Source organism: Dermochelys coriacea, chromosome 17 (assembly GCF_009764565.3).
Source record: "Dermochelys coriacea isolate rDerCor1 chromosome 17, rDerCor1.pri.v4, whole genome shotgun sequence".
Classification (NCBI taxonomy): domain Eukaryota; kingdom Metazoa; phylum Chordata; order Testudines; family Dermochelyidae; genus Dermochelys; species Dermochelys coriacea.
Genome location: NC_050084.1, coordinates 1338445 through 1357588, shown reverse-complemented (window position 1 = coordinate 1357588; position 19144 = coordinate 1338445). Strand labels below are relative to the sequence as shown.

Genomic DNA, 19144 nt, shown 5'->3' with positions numbered 1-19144 from the left:
TATTCTGTGTTGTAATTGAAATCAAAATTCTGATTACTTCTAGCATTTCTCAACTGCTTACAGACTACGGCATATTGTCAGTGTTCATGTTGGGCTTCTAATTCCTTTATTTCATTCTCCAAGGGCATTGTCTTTTTGTAGCTTGCATTCAGTTACATTAAAATCTGTTCACTTCAATAAGAATACCCCATAATAGTTAGGAGCTCATTTCAATGGAATTGTTTATCCTAATACATTCTTGCAAGATTTCCTCCATATGCCTTTAAAAGTCTCAGGATGGAAAAGCAAAACTTTTAAAAATTTCCTTATCTGTGTGTTTTACCAAGGGAATTATTAAAATTATTTCAAAACTATTCTTTCAGCTGTTTTACTTTTTACATTTATCTCTTCTTGGACAATAGATCACTAGGTGGTTTGAAGTCAATGAACTACTCAGTGCAAAAAGTTACATATGCAAGTCTTTATAGAGTCAGGTCCTAAAGTGAGACAAGATATAACATGATAGAAAAATTCATGACGGTGAAGTAGGCTCAGGGTTACAGAAATAAGAGAATGCATTTGCTAGGTTGATGATCTATGCCTCTTGAAGGTTACTTAGGAAACTTAAAAACAAATAATTTAGGTTTATAAATAAAGTGTATTTTAAGGAGATGGTGGAAAGAGTCATGGAGTGTTCCATGTATAGGCAACCATGAGGAAGAAGGAACGGATGAACATGGAAGAAGGGTAGCATAGTCAGATTCATTTTGATTGTCACGTACTAACAAAATTCTGCAACTAGGGTTGAAAAAAAAACCTCATAAGGGTGTCATCCTGCGAGCCCTATGTGTACAGGACTCCTGTAGAACTTGAAAGGGAGTTCAGCATGCTGGAGGCTCAGAGGACTGAGTTCAGTATTTGGGTTACAAACTGTCCAGAGGAGACAAAGCTTACCTTTGGAATTAAAATAGTTTACAGAGTAATTTTTTGCATGTGTCTTGTAAAATATTTTTTATAAAAATGTAAATTTTGGGTCAAACATGATGGGGCAGTGTCCCTTTAGAGAGAGGTCGTTGAAAGAGACACTTTGCTTTGCAAGGAGTGGAACATGACAAGTGTTTTACCCTCTAGCTTCACATCACAGGCGCAGATGCAACATGTCCTCCTGGAGGTCTGGAGAAGGACCAGCGTAGTACCTACCTTTAAAAGGGGGAACAAAGAGGACCCAGAGAGTTACAGCCCAGTCAGCCTAACTTTGATACCTGGAAAGATACTGGAGCAAATTATTAAACAATCAGTTTGTAAGCACATAGAGGATAACAAGGTTATAAGGAATAGCCAGCATGGATCTGTAGAGAAAAATCATGTCAAACTAATCTAAATGCCTTCCTTTGACAATGCAATGGATATGCTGAGTTTCTCTCTTTTAAAGAGCTTCTAACTGAGCAAAGGATTTTATTTTAATTAGCCTTCATTCTGAAAACTAATTTCAAATCTCCTAGATTTACCTTCAAACTTCTCCTGTGCAGCCTTTGAGAATGTCCTCCTCTGAAGAATCTCTTCACAGTATGTTTCAGGGGCCCAGGCCAGCTAGCAGAGAGGTAAATCACTGTAGGGCAGGAGGCAGGACTGGGGAAGACCCAGCTGGGGTGGCTCCTACCCTGCAGCAGGCTCAGCTGCTAGTCCCTGCTGGGCTGGGGAGGACAGGACTTCCTCTTCTCTTGCATGGCATCGGGGGCTAGGTCAGACCCACCCCCAGATTTCTTCCTGGCTGAAGGAAGCTCAGCAAACTCCCCCTCCGCTTACTACTGCCATCGCTCCTCAGCTGCAGGGGAAGGGATCCCTGTACAGGAAGCTGCTCCTCGATCTGCCCAACCCCCACGCATCCAGATCCCCTCACCTACCCAGACCCTCCTGCCGAGCCTCACCCCTCCCCCCCGCACTCAGAACCCCCCCAATGAGCCCCACTCTCCCTGCACCTGGACCACCCCAATGAGCCACCCACACCCAGATCCCCACCCCACTGAGCTCCAACCAGCTGCATCTGGACCCCCACTGAGTACACCACACCCATACCCCCTGCCAAGCTCTATCCCCCCACACTCAGACACCACCCATCCCACTGAGCCCCAACCACCTTCTTGCAGAGTCCCATCACTGTTGCACCTAGAACACACCAACAAGCCCCAGTGCATCCAGATCCCCCCTGCACTCAGATGCCCCACTGAGCCACCTGCACCCAGATTGCCCCACACAAAACCCTCTCAACTCACACCTGGATCCCCCGACACTAAGCCCCTCCATACTTGGATCCTGCCTTGCTGAGCCTGCCTGCCCACGCCTGGTGCACCTGGCATGGAGGGAAGAACCCTGGGGTGTTTCTGGGGCAGGCCTGGTCGTTGCGCTGTGTCAGGGTTGGGTGCAGCCTCACCACTGAGTCCATGTCCCGAGGGAGCTACACAGTGATCTCCGGTTTCAGAGTAGCAGCCGTGTTAGTCTGTATTTGCAAAAAGAAAAGGAGGACTTGTGGCACCTTAGAGACTAACACATTCATTTGAACGAGCCTCTGATAGTGTGGCTGATGTGTTTAGGCCCTATGATGGTGTCCCATTTCACCTGCGCATCTACCAATGTGATATATGCCATCTTGTGCCAGCAATGCCCCCTGCCGTGTACATTGGCCAAACTGGACAGTCTCTACGTAAAAGAATGAATGGACACAAATCAGACGTCAAGAATTATAACATTCAAAAACCAGTTGGAGAACACTTCAATCTCTCTGGTCACTCGATCACAGACCTGAGAGTGGCTATCCTTCAACAAAAAAGCTTCAAAAACAGACTCCAACGAGAGACTGCTGAATTGGAATTAATTTGCAAACTGGATACAGTTAACTTAGGCTTGAATAGAGACTGGGAATGGATGAGTCATTACACAAAGTAAAACTATTTCCCCATGGTATTTCTCCCTCCCACCCCACCCCCCACTGTTCCTCTGATATTCTTGTTAACTGTTGGAATTAGCCTACCTGCTTGTCACCATGGAAGGTTTTCCTCCTTCCCCCCCTGCTGCTGGTGATGGCTTATCTTAAGTGATCACTCTCCTTACAGTGTGTATGATAAACCCATTGTTTCATGTTCTCTGTGTGTGTATATAAATCTCTCCTCTGTTTTTTCCACCAAATGCATCCGATGAAGTGAGCTGTAGCTCACGAAAGCTTATGCTGTAATAAATTTGGCAGTTTCTCAGGTGCCACAAGTCCTCCTTTTCTTCTTACAGTGATCTCCCACCTCTTTGGAGGGCAGTTTCTGGAGGGCCGAGGAGAGTCTGGGTTGGGGGAAGGATATCGCATCACGGCGGCCGGGCGGGCGCACGCCCTGGGCAGGGGGGGAGGCTTCGCAGTCGCCAGGCTGAAATCTCCCGCCGTCGCCGTGCGAGCGCAGCGCAGGCCAACCGCCTTTCCCGCGTTTTTGTTCAAATCCCAACGGCAAACGGGCGGCTGGCGGGGGGAGGCGCAGGCGCGAGGGGCTGGGCAGCCAATCAGAGAGCAGCGTGCGGAGGCTGGCCCCGGCGGCCGAAGTTCGCGCGCGCAGCCTGAGGAGCGACTGCTCCTGCCGCGGAGAGAGGTGAGGGCGGGGCGAGCCCGGCCGCTCCCCTGGGCCCGTCTAGCAGGCGCCGGTGTGGGGTAAATGGGGGGGTGCCGAGGCCAGCTGGCGGGGGACGTTGAAGCCCCTCGCATCAGGGGACGGGGTGCGGATGCCTGGCCCAGGCGGGGCGAGCGGCCCGGAGGCCCCTAGCTGCGGGCGAACAACGGTGAAAACTGCCCGCGGGGGTGAGGGGTGTGCTGCCACCCGCCCTCCTCAGCCTCTCCGCGCCTGGCGACCCCCGGGCAGTTGGTGCCAGCTCGTGCCCGACCTGTGCCAGGGTCGCCATTGCCGGTGCTGGGCTTAAGCCTTCGCTTCGAGGCCCCTGCGGTTCGCGGAGACTCAGTCCTTGCCCCCCCCGACTGGGAGCAAAGTGCAGACGACGCACGTGACCCAGAACGCTCAGACGTCGAGCGCCAGGGAAAGGAGGGCAGCCGTGGCTGAGTTTCATCCCCTCCTTTGGAAGCGACGCTAATGATTTTAACGGGGGCACGATTCATGCCATTTGAATGGTCGCAGTTCAGTTTGCAGGAAGGAAGTGGTCTCTTTTCCTCTCTTGCCTGTACCTGGCTTTAAAGAAGCTAAGCAGAAAATACAGGTGGGGGGGGCAATTAAAATATGTGACACTATGACTAGCTGAAGATGGTTTAGTTTTAATATAAACACACCTGGCTATTTTGCGGGTTTCTTTTCCAGGTTATTCAGGGTGTTCATAAGCCCAGGTGGCCCATCCAACCAGTATCAAGTCTGGTGACAGCGAGCATGATTAATATAATCATGAGAATCCCATGAAGGAGGGCGGGTAGATAGATTGGAAAAGAACAGTAGGAAAATGGAGAAAGACATCACATGAGGGAAAGGACTTCATAGAACAGTGGCCATCAGAACCTTCCCAGGCAACAGTGTCCGGAGACTTAGCTAATCTTTTTGGGGTCTGGAGTTTCCTGGTCTCCAACCCTTTACATTTCAAAAGCGACTATCACCTCCCGCTCTGGAGACTATGTCGGCATAGGTGGTAGTTCAAGAGAACCCTGCGATTCTCAACGCAATGGAGGGCGGTTTGCTGCGAACCCGGAGGCTCAGCTAACATTTTATTTTTCAACACCAAAGTGTTGGCTTCTTCCACAGGGTGTTTTCCAGTCCAGTCACCCTGTGGGGCAGGGCAGCAGATCCTCTTGGTCACCATCATATAGGTGGCGATCGGCAGGCACCGCAGGAAGCTTAAGGATCTGTTGTTCTTGCTGCTCCAGTAACTAGACCAGAGTAGGAGGATCAGTGGCGAACCACGTCTTTTCCTCCTAAACAGGGCAGACTAATGAGAGAATCAGCAAACCTCAACAGGAGAGATGCAACCTCCTTATCCAGCTGGAGCCCCGGCCGCTTAGGAGGAGACAACCCCCCCCCCCCTCAACAAAGCTGCTTCTTCCTGCCTCAAGAGCCCAACGCCCCAAAGTAGAACACTTTAAGAGAGTCATAGTTACTACCGCCCACACCATCTATATTATGCCCACTAAGAAAAGTAAAAACTGCAGTGAATTTCTTGATGGGGAGAGTGTTGGAAAAAATTATTCCACTTCATATAACAGTACTTCCCAGTAAAAATTCAGAGTTCTGGATAGTCTGACCTGTTTTTGCTAATCCTCTGAGTGCCATGCTGAAGTTTCCTAGATTGTGTCCTTGCTGGATTTCTTACTCCCTCTACCAGTAGAAGACATGATTTCATTAAAAAATTGAATAATTAATTACTTTTTCATTTAGTGCCACAACAGCTTGAGAAAATTTAGGGATACAGAGCCTTTCAGCATTGACACAAGAGTTAAGAGAAACAAGGATGAGGGAAATACCTCTGAAAAAATATCTACGAGGAATCAAGGACTAAACAATATGCAAATTCATCAACTAGTTATCAACACAAACACAGCCCTTTTCCAGATCTGGATTTTTCCAGTGCCATTTTGGAGCTTGTAGAGAAGTAGGGTGACCAGATGTCCCAATTTTATAGGGACAGTCCAGATTTTTGGGTCTGTTTCTTATATAGGCTCCTATTACCCCCCACCCCGTCCCGATTTTTCACACTTGCTGTCTGGTCACCCTGTAGAGAAGAAAGGACCAGACAAAACATGGTCAGAGAGGCAGCTGCTGAATTAGCTAAGAGAAACAAAGTGGAGATTCTACGAAAAAGACAGGTTCTAAACCCATAGAACCCCATCCAAGGACCATTAGAATAAGAATAAAGAAAAATTACAGGTTTCAGAGTAGCAGCCGTGTTAGTCTGTATTCGCAAAAAGAAAAGGAGTACTTGTGGCACCTTAGAGACTAACAAATTTATTAGAGCATAAGCTTTCGTGAGCTACAGCTCACTTCATCGGATGCATCCGATGAAGTGAGCTGTAGCTCACGAAAGCTTATGCTCTAATAAATTTGTTAGTCTCTAAGGTGCCACAAGTACTCCTTTTCTTTTTAAAGAAAAATTAGTATCAAGAAGAAAAACAAATGAAATTGTCTCCTAACCTGGGAAAGATGGGTGCACAAAACATAAACTTTGCATCAAAATTACTGCTGCAGATTTTCAGAAGTTTAGCTGTTTTTAATGGAATTTATTTTGATTTGTGTGTAATATTGTACTGTATTCCAATGCTGTATAGTACATGGATATTTGGCCTGGTTTCCCAAATGTATTCAGTGTAAGTTAGCTCATTCTTTCATTGTAGTTTTAGGACAGCTAAAAGTAGTGTTTTATCAATACAGGGGGGACTTAAACTGACCATCCCTTTCTTCCATTAATGCCAGAAGGAGTTATTTATTGGTTTCAGAGTAGCAGCCGTGTTAGTCTGTATCCCCAAAAAGAAAAGGAGTACTTGTGGCACCTTAGAGACTTAACAAATTTATTTGAGCATAAGCTTTTGTGAGCTACAGCTCACTTCATTGGATGCATGCAGTGGAAAATACAGTAGGGGGATTTTATATACACAGAGAACATGAAACAATAGGTGTTACCATACACACAGTGCTTCCGCCGATGTGCACGGGCTGAAATTGTGGAAAAGCAGCATAACTTGCCCCATAACCTTAGCCGTGCAGAACACAATGCCATCCACAGCCTCGGAAACAACTCTAACATCAAAAAGGCTGACAAAAGGAGGTGCTGTCGTCATCATGAATAGGTCGGAACATGAACAAGAGGCTGCTAGGCAGCTCTCAGACACCACATTCTACAAGCCATTACCCTCTGATCCCACTGAGGGTTACCAAAAGAAATTACACCATCTGCTCAAGAAACTCCCTAAAAAAACACAAGCACAAATCCGCACAGACACACCCCTGGAACCCTGACCAGGGGTATTCTATCTGCTACCCAAGATCCATAAACCTGGAAATCCAGGACACCCCATCATTTCAGGCATTGGCACCCTGACAGCAGGATTGTCTGGCTATGTAGACTCCCTCCTCAGGCCCTACACTACCAGCACTCCTAGCTATCTTCAAGACACCACTGACTTCCTGAGGAAACTACAATCCATCGGTGATCTTCCTGAAAACACCATCCTAGCCACTATGGATGTAGAAGCCCTCTACACCAACATTCCACACAAAGATGGACTACAAGCCGTCAGGAACAGTATCCCTGATAATGTCACGGCAAACCTGGTGGCTGAAATTTGTGACTTTGTCCTCACCCGTAACTATTTCACATTTGGGGACAATATATACCTTCAAATCAGCGGCACTGCGATGGGTACCCGCATGGCCCCACAGTATGCCAAAATTTTTATGGCGGACTTAGAATAAGTTAGAATAAATTCCTCAGCTCTCATCCCCTAATGCCCCGACTCTACTTGCACTACATTGATGAGATCTTCATCATCTGGACCCATGGAAAAGAAGCCCTTGAGGAATTCCACCATGATTTCAACAATTTCCATCCCACCATCAACTTCAGCCTAGAACAATCCACACAAGAGGTCCACTTCCTGGACACTACAGTGCTAATAAGTGATGGTCACATAAACACCACCCTATACCGGAAACCTACTGACTGCTGTACTTACCTACATGCCTCCAGCTTTCATCCAGACCACACCACACAATTCATTGTCTACAGCCAAACTCTACAATCCAACCGCATTTGCTCCAACCCCTCAGACAGAGACAAACACCTACAAGATCTCTATCAAGCATTCTTACAACTACAATACCCATCTGCTGAAGTGAAGAAACAGATTGACAGAGCCAGAAGAGTACCCAGAAGTCACCTACTACAGGACAGGCCCAACAAAGAAAGTAACAGAACACCACTAGCCGTCACCTTCAGGCCCCAACTAAAACCTCTCCAGTGCATCATCAAGGATCTACAACCTATCCTGAAGGATGACCCATCACTCTCACAGATCTTGGGAGACAGGCCAGTCCTTGCTTACAGACAGCCCCCCAACCTGAAGCAAATACTCACCCGCAACCAAATAACAAAACCACTAAGCCAGGAACCTATCCTTGCAACAAAGCCCGTTGCCAACTCTGTCCACATATCTATTCAGGGGACACCATCATAGGGCCTAATCAGATCAGCCACACTATCAAAGACTCATTCACCTGCGCATCTACCAATGTGATATATGCCATCATGTGCCAGCAATGCCCCTCTGCCATGTACATTGGCCAAACTGGACAGTCTCTACGTAAAAGAATAAATGGACATAAATCAGACATCAAGAATTATAACATTCAAAAACCAGTTGGAGAACACTTCAGTCTCTCTGGTCACTCAATTACAGACCTAAAAGTGGCAATTCTTCAACAACAAAAAAAACTTCAAAAACAGACTCCAACGAGAGACTGCTGAATTGGAATTAATTTGCAAACTGGACACCATTACATTAGGCTTGAATAAAGACTGGGAGTGGATGTGTCATTACACAAAGTAAAACTATTTCCCCATGTTTATTCCCCCTGCCCCCCCGCCCACTGTTCCTCACACGTTCTTGTCAACTGCTGGAAATGGCCCACATTGATTATCACTACAAAAGATGTTTTTGGGTTTTTTTTCCTCTCTCCTTCTGGTAATAGCTCACCTTACCTGATCACTCTCGTTACAGTGTGTATTGTAACACCCATTGTTTCAGGTTCTCTGTGTATATAACATCTCCCCACTGTATTTTCCACTGCATGCATCCAATGAAGTGAGCTGTAGCTCATGAAAGCTTATGCTCGGATTAATTTGTTAGTCTCTAAGGTGCCACAAGTACTCCTTTTTTGGGGAGTTATTTATGTAAATCTCCCATTATTAGTGGGAGAATTCAAACTGTTAGGCCTTAGCCATATCAGGTTTTCAACTAACAATGCAAACACCTAGAATAGATGCTGTTTTATACCAGTGCAGCATAATTTGCACTCACTGAATTTACCCTAGGGTACGTTTTATTGCACAAATCACGTTGCATTAGTGTAAACCAGTTCTACGTTAGGAGCTCTTCCACCCATCAGTGGAAGAAATGCCAGTATAAATTTTACTGAACACAGACCTAGGGGAATATCTAATCTTATTTTCTGAAGCGTTCTTATGTTTCTATAAGTGTATCATCCTATATGCAGCATATATGTTCAGATGTGCTGAACAGCCTTGTGTCAATTTTATGGATGCTGTATGTGAAGCATATTATTCAAATGTAAATATTTGGTGCAAGTAAGTATTTACTAATACAGGAAAACAGGTAAGTGAGACAGTAAACAGCACTCAGTAATAAAAATAAATATATACAAAACCATATTCTTCACCAACCTGCCAATAGGTCAGAGGGCCAAAGAAAGTTCTCCCATTTTCAATTTAGAGCCAGATTCTAATACCCTTACTCATGATAACTAGTACCTTAATAAGCAACTTGTCCCACTGAAGTCAGTGCTATTACTTTTGGAGAAAGGTATTAAATGTATGACAAAACAAACTCTGGCATAAAATTCCTTCCCATTCCTTTCCTAATCAGAGACCAAAGCCTTAAAGAAGGGGATCTTTATTTGAAGAGGACATAGTTTCATCTCCTTCAAAGCCTGGTCCCATACTAACATTCACTATGGAAGAAATATACACTTGAAAATGTATTTAATTAAAACGTTATCTTTCTCTTCTCTTTAACTCCTTTAGCTGATATCACATTGAGTCCCAAGCATTTATAGTATCCGACAAAGCAAAGTAATGTAAGTGGTTATACTCTTAATAAGTGTTTTATTTATTAATTTTGAGTCTAATAAAATATTGTGGGTTTGAATTTGTTTTTGCAAGCAACTCAAAAGTAGTTTAGATTTAAAATGTGAAATTTTACTTCCCATTAATCTATAATGAGCATTAGTACTTCTTGACATTTTGTTAAAATGGCTAACTTATTGATGTTTAAAAAGTGGCTCCAGTACATATTCAGTAACCGCTGTTCAAAGCAGTATTTATTACACATCATCTCATTTCACATAGGCTGTCAACAACTGGTGGTAACTTTTGGTCAGTAATGAGGGTCTTTATCCCATTGCTTATTATATCACCTGTGTGATCCATTTAACAATTTAAACATTAAATTTTGCAGGAGAATTCAGAGATTGTATAAAACTATAGGGGAAAATAAGATCACGCACTTTAAAATGCCTTGACATTGGTCTCATTCCTGTTGATTTTGATTAATTGTGAGTCAGAATTATTTGTGCATCTTGCCATAGTTACCACTCTTCACACAGGCAAATATTCCTCCCTCTTTTTCCATATGGCAAGAAATGTCTAGGTTCAAATTGTGTGCATTTTAGCTGCCTTAACAGAAGAATCCATTAGTTCAGTGTAGAACTTCTTCAATCTTCCAATTATATTACTGAGTTGAGGGAAGCAGGGTCAAGACAAATGGTCTGTTTCCCTCTTGAGCCTGTAAACAGCTTCTTTTTATTTGTCGTAGGCTAGGAATTGTTAGAAAGTCAGCAAACACTTATTTAATAGTATTTATTATTTTTGGTATGCAGTAGCTAAGTACAAGTGTTTTGAGCACAGGTATAAAATAACCTTATTCAAGTATTACAAAAAATGGAAACATTAATATTGATTAATTGAATCAACTGCTCATGTGGTGGGATTTGGTGGATAGTTTTTGAAAGCACCTACAAACCAATTATGCTTTTGAGTGTCAAGGATTGTGTACAGAGAAAAATATTCAAGATATATAAAATGACATTAACTTGCCAGTTTAAAATTTTGTCTATTTTCATAATATATGTTGACCAGATACTGTGGTTTATAGATAGCACAGGTATTTGAGTGAGATGCAAAGACTGTTAATTGAAAATATCCTAGAAAGTGGATAGTGACAATAAAACAGCTGACTGTTCCTCAGATGAGATTGTAGTTTTACAAATGAAAAAAGGGAAATGTATGGGTGGCAGTATCCTTTAGCCATAATTCTTGTAAAGTTAAAAGCTCAGAGAATTTTGAAAAATTAAGAAATTGGAAAAATGTTATTAGCACCAAAATAAACTGGCATTTAGGAAGATTATAAAGTTTAAATCAAGAATTTAAAACAGACCATTTTAAAAACATACTAAACTTTTATATGCAAATGCTTCCTACCATTGGAGAAGGAAACCGTGAGCAATTCCTTCTGATGTCTAGTCAGGTATTTGTGATGCTAAGTACACTTAGATTTCTAGAAGACTATTTTTTCCCCTGAAAAATTGGTATCTACAAAATACATTTGGTCCAGGTTGACTAGTGAGCAAACATCACTAGCCATGGACAGGGAAAAATATGGAATTTATATTGTCCCCTCAAATCCCCCCCCCTTAATTTCCTAGATAATTTCTTTACAGATGACAATAAAGTAGAATTGCCACCTCTGGAAAATCTTAAGTCCTCATACGGCACATCATAAGCTGTGGTTCCATTATTAAGCATTTGAAGAAAAGAGAGTCTACTTATACTGGGCTGCATCACATCAGAGGTAATATTAAAAAAAAAATTAAAACCAAATAGTACTGAGGTGGGAACTATATCTTCTCTGTTTTTTAAAAACTTTTTTTTTTTTAATAATTGCTCTAGATTTCTGGTATATAGTATCCGTGTGTGATGAGAGAATCCCATGTCAATGGAACTTTCCCAGCTACCAGAGTCACAAACTCTGAACTGAAACAAAATATATGTTATGCTAGAAAAAACAAGTCACAATTTGGAAGAGTGGTCAATTTCAAATTAGTTAATAGTTTGCAGTCTTTTCCCCCCCCAACATTATTCTTTATGAGAAAAAACATATAATCAATTGTAATTTTGCATAATATCCAACCACTTTAACACTGAAATACATTGGATAAAACATTAAGGTGCTTACAATAAATATTTTTATATAAACAGATTGTAGCAAAGATAACTTACTTTAGTGAGGCCATAATGCATCAAAGTAGTCATTACACAAAAATTTACAAGGAAAACAAAACAATAAGCTGTTTTTTCTTTTGCTTTTAATATACCTATTCATTCTTTGGAAAATTTATTCTATCACCCAGAAAGTGTGGAATACTGCTAGACATACAAGAAAACTACTGAATATATTGCAGCAACAAGCACAATAGCCACGTGGACTTAATACATTGTGCATTTGAGAGGAGGATTTGGCCCACTAAATCCAAATCTAACAGTTCACAATGTGTGGGTGAATTGTTGTGCCCACATGTTGAAAAGTTTAACACAGAAATTGAACTTAGTTTTTCTGTTTTTAAATCTTTACCATAATTGAATTTGGAGCCTTTACAGTTGACATTTAATGTACTACTAGCAATTTCAGCCACTGTTGCCCTTAACTAATTTATCATTTAACAAAAAATCTTCATATGCAGTGTTTTTTGGGATTTTTTTAATCATAAATAGATTTTTATTACAATTTGTCTTTCCTATGCAGAATGATAGGACTATACTTTTAGTACCTCTGTTGTTTGTTCTTTTTGTTACATTATTATATATTATCTTGGGGGAAAAAAACCTGTAAAATGTAAAATATTGGAAAGATTGTTAGTTTTATAGGACTTGATCTAACAAACATCTGTGTAGTAATTTTTGCTGGCCATAATCCCATTGACCTCAAATGAAGTAGTGAACATTACCACTGGAATTTTCAAAGAGGCCTAAAGAAGTTAGGCACCCAACTCTTATTGAAAGTCAGTGGGATTTGTGCATCTAACTCCCTTAGGCCCATTTGAAAATCTCAGCCTACACCAACTAGTTAAGTGTACAAGTTTGGGTCCTCAGATACTTAGGCTTTGATCATGAAACGCTATTAAAACGTGTGATGTACTGATTTAAGCTAAATTACACATGTGATTATTAAATGCTTTGCAGGATCAGGATTTATGGTCTTAATCCTACAGTGTTTTGCACTGGCACAGTTTTGCAATCTCATTGAAGTAAATGGGACACCATACAGACACAAGGATCTGAGCAAGCTAATCTTTTGGTAAGGTCAAGGCCTATATTATTTTTATTTTGTGAATATGTATAATATATTACTTCAAATTTAATACTGAAAAGTAACATTATTTGCTAAATAAATTTTATTTTAAACATGCCCTTTACTGAGCCATTGTCTTTGCTCTCAAAATGTAATCGAGTCTGCATCTCCTCTTGCCCTCAAAAGATAAATGGAACAGTTGCAGGCATATTTGCTCAGTTATATTCAGCAAAATTTCTAACTATGAATTGCCAGGACCCAGGAAATTAAACAGGCATTTAAAAACTGAATTCATGCTTAACCATATTCTGTATAAGGTGCTTTCTTAGGTAAACTAAGAAAGTGAATAACTCTCGTTTCTGAATTTTCCGTGGTTTCTAAATCTGTTAGAAGTTTGAAAATAAAATGTCTTTCTGCAACACTTAATCTTTTAATTCAGGCAAATATGGATTTATCTCCCCATGCCTGCTCAGTGTTTCATGATGATTGTTTTTCTGCCACTATTATCAGTGATGTTAGCACAACTTAAGGAATTGTGTTAGCTAAGTACTACTATAGAACCTGCAGAAGGAGCACAAGAGCATCACAATTATGTGTGTGGTGTGAATTTTTAAATTGATGGATATAGTAATATATGCTTTTCAAATAGATATTTAGAATAATGAAAAGGAGTACTTTTCTTTTTGCGAATACAGACTAACATGGCTGCTACTCTGAAACCTGTCATTTAGAATAATGTATCACCTTTAAAGATTCGGATTTGGCAGCTTTAAGACAGAGTAATTTTCTTACCCAAATTATGTTTTGGCCTATTTTAATCCTGGAAGGGGAGAATGACAGGATAGATTAATCAAAGTCCAGAAAACTCTAGGCCTTAATCCTGCAAACTCAAAAGCATGTGTATAACTTTATTTAAGTGAGCAGCCCCATTGATGTCACAGGACTACTTGCATTAATAAAGTTACACATGTGCTTAAGTGTTTGCAGAATTGGCAACTTAATTTAGAAATCTGTAGAGCTCCAGAATTAAGTAGGTCAAATTTTGAAGCTAAATTATTTGGCAGTGCCTCTCTAAGCAGAAAATACTTCCAGTTCTTTTTTCTCTGATGCTGTGAGCACAAATAGGGTGACATTCCAGCAGCTTTTAATACAAGTTATAACTTTTCCCCCAAAACTTAATTTCAGTTTATTAGTGCAGTGAATTGAATACACAAACTGTTGAATGAAATACACAAAAAGTGCTGCAACATAGCTCTTCCTGAGTATAAACAATCTATCATAATTTGTGCTACGAGCTAATACCATTTGGTATAATGTATTTCTAGTAAGGTGTAAAGAAGCTCCATTAGACAAGTAGTACTCAATTTTGCACAGGACAAAAGCTACTCTGTCATCCAATAGAATGGCAGAGAGCCACAATATAATTCTGCAAAAAGAAAAGGAGTACTTGCAGCAACTTAGAGACTAACAAATTAATTTGAGCATAAGCTTTTGTGAGCTCACAAAAGCTTATGCTCAAATAAATTTGTTAGTCTCTAAGGTGCCACAAATGCTCCTGTTCTTTTTGCGGATATAGACTAACACGGCTGCTACTCTGAAATATAATTCTGGAGAGAAGTTCTCACATTGTGATGAGATTAGAGTTGTTGTATTGAAGTGGCCCTGTCTTCATACTGATGAAACCTCATGGTGCAGACATCACAATACTATGTCAAGACATTGCCCCACAATTTATTCTGTGCCTTTCTGCAGCTCCTTTTGATGCAACAGTTTTTCTTTCCCCTCACACCTCTATTTCCTGCCAGCCATTAACAAAGGAGTAATGAACCCTTCAGTTTTTCTCCTATCATCCTTGTTTGGATGGTCAAGAAGGCATCCTGCCAGCTCTAGTACATTTATCTAGCGCTCCCCATTCAGCCTTGTATATTGGGCAGCTTGGCAAGCTCTCCTGTATTTCTCACTCTACTCTCTTTGCCTGTGAGTAGGGAGAGTAAGAGGCATGTCAGTCAAACCTGTGGACTCCCTGATAGGGACATAAAGAGTCTCTTTAGGAAGGTTTTGGAGTCAGGGGTTTTCAACTTGGGGTCTGCGGACCTGTGGGGTTCTGCAGACTATGTCTAAGATTTCCAAAGGGGTCTGTACCGCCATATGAAATTTTTAAGGGTCTGCAAATGAAAAAAGGTTGAAAACCATTGCACTAGACCATCCAGATGCAAAATTTAGATAGCACTTAATTTCAAAATAGGTGTGTTATTCCATGAGACAAAGGTGGTTTCACTTACTATGGATATTATTTTTCTGACATAATCATCCACAAAGGATTATGATTTGGTATTCTGTCCAGACCCTTCCTCTATATACAAAAATTGTTCCCTGGTATTTTCTGCCACTCTGTTTTTCCTCTTCCAGAATCAGGTCTAGCTATGTTAAAATACAATTTCTGTCTCATTTGAAATGATTTGAAAAGTTCTTGACACCATACTTTTAATAACCATTTCAAATCCTATTTTAATAGAAATAGGTACTTAAAAATATTGTGGCTGGTTCTCTGTGTGTGTTCTTCAATATCTTGATTCAAAGGTTGTGTAATACCTCCACCTCCTCAGCCCATCTGGATAAAAATAGGGACTAAATATGAATAAATTTTCCAGCCACACAAAAATTCTACTAAATTGTTGGTTTTATTTTTAAAAAAAAGGTTTTAATTTCTTTTTAAACACAGTAAAGTGTGTGAAACTTCCTACTACAGTGTCTTTATTGCTTTTTGTTTTAATTTGTCAGGAAGCTAATCCTCTCATAGTTTTTGCATAGTTTGCAATATATGTGTGTCTTTCAGCCAAACTCCAAACTTTCTTTTGAGGAGGTTGTGAAAATGTTTTTAATATGTACATTTTCTGTAGTGGTCTGCCGCAGAAGTTGTGGACATCACTAACTTCAGAAAAGTGTTTGGAGAAGATTTTATTTCTATATGCCTTGACTTACGCATTAAGTTGTAAGTATCTGTCATAAAAATATTTGACAGTTGTTGTTTCTTTTTTCCAGGTGCTCATTTGGTTTATGAAAATACAAAAGATGGATGGCTTGATTAACCTGTTAATGGCTGTATTGGTCAATATCATTTTTTCTTTAAGCTAGTGAACCATATTTTTTTCAACATTTAAAAAAATATGCTATCAGTAGTATTAGAGCGGTCTTGAATTTCCTGCAGCCCAGTTCTGGGGAAAAAAGATAGTTCTCATTCAAATGGACACAGTTCTGATTTATTTTACCTGAAGGTGCTAAGAGTAAGTAAAACAGTGTGACTGTTAAGACTGTATTGGGACAAAAATAATGTAACTGGGTTGTTTTGTGGTTCACACTAGTGCTATAGGCTTGGATCCAGAATTATTCAAGTAGGCTGTGGACACTGTATCCAATTCCATAAAGGCAGAGTAAAGCGTAGTGAGTTGTAAGTCAGGTAAGCTGCTATGTGGAGTGGTATTCTGGGTGGTGAGGTTATTGCTGCTGTTACTATCCATCTGATAGTGAGAAGGGAAGCACTGAGAGGATATTGGGGATGTTGAAATGAGAACCAAGGGATCCACAGCTAGGCTGTCATCTTTCAGTTCTTCCCAAAGATTTCCTATAACAAAAAACAAAACCAACACACTGATGTAGTCTTCAGCTTTCATGTGTGTGTGTGTGTGTGTGTGTTTGCTTTTGTTTCTTTTTCTTTTAAGAGTGAGTGCACTCTTGGTGCATCATGCCTACTGCTGAGCACTTGTGAGATAAAACAGACAGCAAGAACTGTTTTACATCATCAGCTGACAAATTCATATTCAACTGCATGTATACTTTCATTTAAAACACATTTCTAGCCCATATTGTCGTGAACATGCCTTTGAAAATGTGAACTGATGAATTTTCAACTAAACCTAGCAACAGCTTTTAAAAGTGCAAACTGCCCCCCATTAATCTCAGCAGGGTGTTGATTTTTCAACTAATGATGATGCTTTGAATATGTCTACACTTTGAGATTTGGGGTGTGATTCCTAGCTTGAAGAGACATACATTAGCTCTGATGAAACTAAGGCTTGGTCTATGCTAGCAACTTTTGTCGGTATAACTATGTCACCTGGGATGTGGAAAACCACATCCTTGAGCGGTGACATAGTTCTACTGACCTGTAGACAGTGTTACGCCAGTGGGAGGTGGATTACCTATGCCAATGGGAGAATCCCTCTCATTGGCTTAGGCAGCATCTTCGCTGAAATGCTACAGCAGCAGCTGCGCCACTGCAGCCTTGTAAGTGTAGATAGGCCCTTAAAATCAAGTGTAGCTGCAGCCTGGCAAGTGATGGGAAGAGCTAGCATGGGTGGAAATCATGCCCTCAGCTCAGTGAAGACAAAACTGCAGTGGGACAGACTTTCAGATAATGTTGATGCACAATTGTGTGCTTAATCTGCACATGGAGTTACTGCAGTTATGTGATCAAATCAAGTAATGGCATGTATAAATGGTCAAATAAGCAAACATCAGAAATGCTGCTTGTCCTGAAGATCTACACTGCCATTTCTCACTGAATGATGCAGAATGCAAAGGTGACACTAACTAAAAGTTTAGCTACTGCATGAGGGCCATATTCTCTGCTCACTTTTTGTGGGAGACTTTCTGTGGATATGGAGGAGCATATCTCCCTAAACTTGTAACCACGGTTTATGCATCATAATGTGAAATATAATTTACCCCCTCTTTCTAGAATAAGTTTGACATACTCCATGTAAATGAAGACAGAATTTGCCTTAAGTTTGTGAGATGTTTGACAACTTAACAAGTCCCATTTATTAGACAGTGAACCCCAAACCCAAGGCCAGATCATTTTGTAGAATAAAAAAGGCCATAGAGTAGAGAAAGGGAAGTAATTTAAGATGGAATGGTTGAAAAATCTGTGCAACAGCAGGGCTGGTGCTTGGTGGCATCATGCCAGGGGGTCAAAGGTACAGAGTGCAGGGAACACAAATAGGTGCACACACAAAATAAGATATTTAGAAAGGTTGAGGAGCCAAGAGAGAGGCATGAACTGTTGAATTTTGTATTTGGAAATGTGCAGAATGGTGCACTTAAAAATCCACCTGTTTAGTTATCAGTAACTAATGGAGAAATCCATACACAACAGGGTTTTTTGACCATTTGGAGATGGTCCGGCAGCTTCTGATACCATTGTTCCCTGTTGCCTTAGATCTTATTGTCAGTGGAGCTGGAACAATATTTTGCACCAGTGCCTTGCCGTGATAATGATGTGCACTCAACCCTATTGGATCCACAGGCTTGCACTGTGCCTTTTCCATTTCTACTGCTGCATTCTGTTTTTGTTATATTTCCATGAGGATGTTTGGTATGCCTCTTGTACCCTGCAGCTGGGCAAAACCTTCCGTTCCTATGGCATGATCCAGCAGGAGCTCTACAGCCTCTAAGCTGGAGATTTTTCACCTAACTTTGGCTCTTCCACTGATTATTATTTTTGCAGAGGAAGGGTGATTTGGGCCTTGAGCACTATATCTAGTCAAAGGAAGATTTGTTTGGCTGAGAACAGGAGCTTTGATGTCTGCAATACACAATCATTTCAGCAAACTTTACCAACTGTAGGAGGTCAGTGAAGTGATCACTCAAACGTCTGTGGTAAAATGTATACAGAGTAAGTTGCATTTTTTTTTAAGCAAAAAACTGGAAGAGGATTGTAACAATAATGGTGAATGCAACCAAAAATTATGTACCATGCACTCAAATAAAAACATGTTTTCTTGTTCTCGTGATATTGTATCTGACATTCATCTAATAACTATGTCTGGGATACTTTTTACTTAGGAAATATGTGTGATGAGGTAGAGGGCTACATTTGACATATTGCATTACAGTATTTAGGGACCGCAGATTTTGCAGGGAGTAAACCGTTTTCCAAGTTCTGGTTGTAAATTATGTCCTCTAGGTAACAGTCTCTATAAGTAATATTAAATTCTATACTGCATGAGATAATGAATCTTAGTGAACTGCTTTTCTCTGGCTGTGGAAAGGACAAGTAGCCTA

The 19144-nt window shown here is 40.9% G+C and overlaps 1 protein-coding gene and 1 long non-coding RNA gene across 3 annotated transcripts in view; one reads left to right on the top strand and one right to left on the bottom strand.

Annotated features, from left to right (window-relative positions):
* Window positions 1–3483: 3483 nt before the first annotated feature.
* Window positions 3484–18873, top strand: LOC119844759. The gene is made up of 5 exons (XR_005289390.1): window positions 3484–3605; window positions 9760–9812; window positions 11454–11584; window positions 12973–13087; window positions 16124–18873. It is a non-coding gene; the product is annotated as an uncharacterized LOC119844759 (long non-coding RNA).
* Window positions 16435–19144, bottom strand: part of FOXN1 (forkhead box N1) — a 55098-nt gene continuing 52388 nt past the window's right edge. For both annotated transcript variants that reach the window (XM_043499170.1, XM_038376088.2), the window contains exon 9: window positions 16435–16703. In XM_043499170.1, the coding sequence (XP_043355105.1) occupies window positions 16435–16703 (269 nt within the window). The remainder of the gene's footprint in view (window positions 16704–19144) is intronic.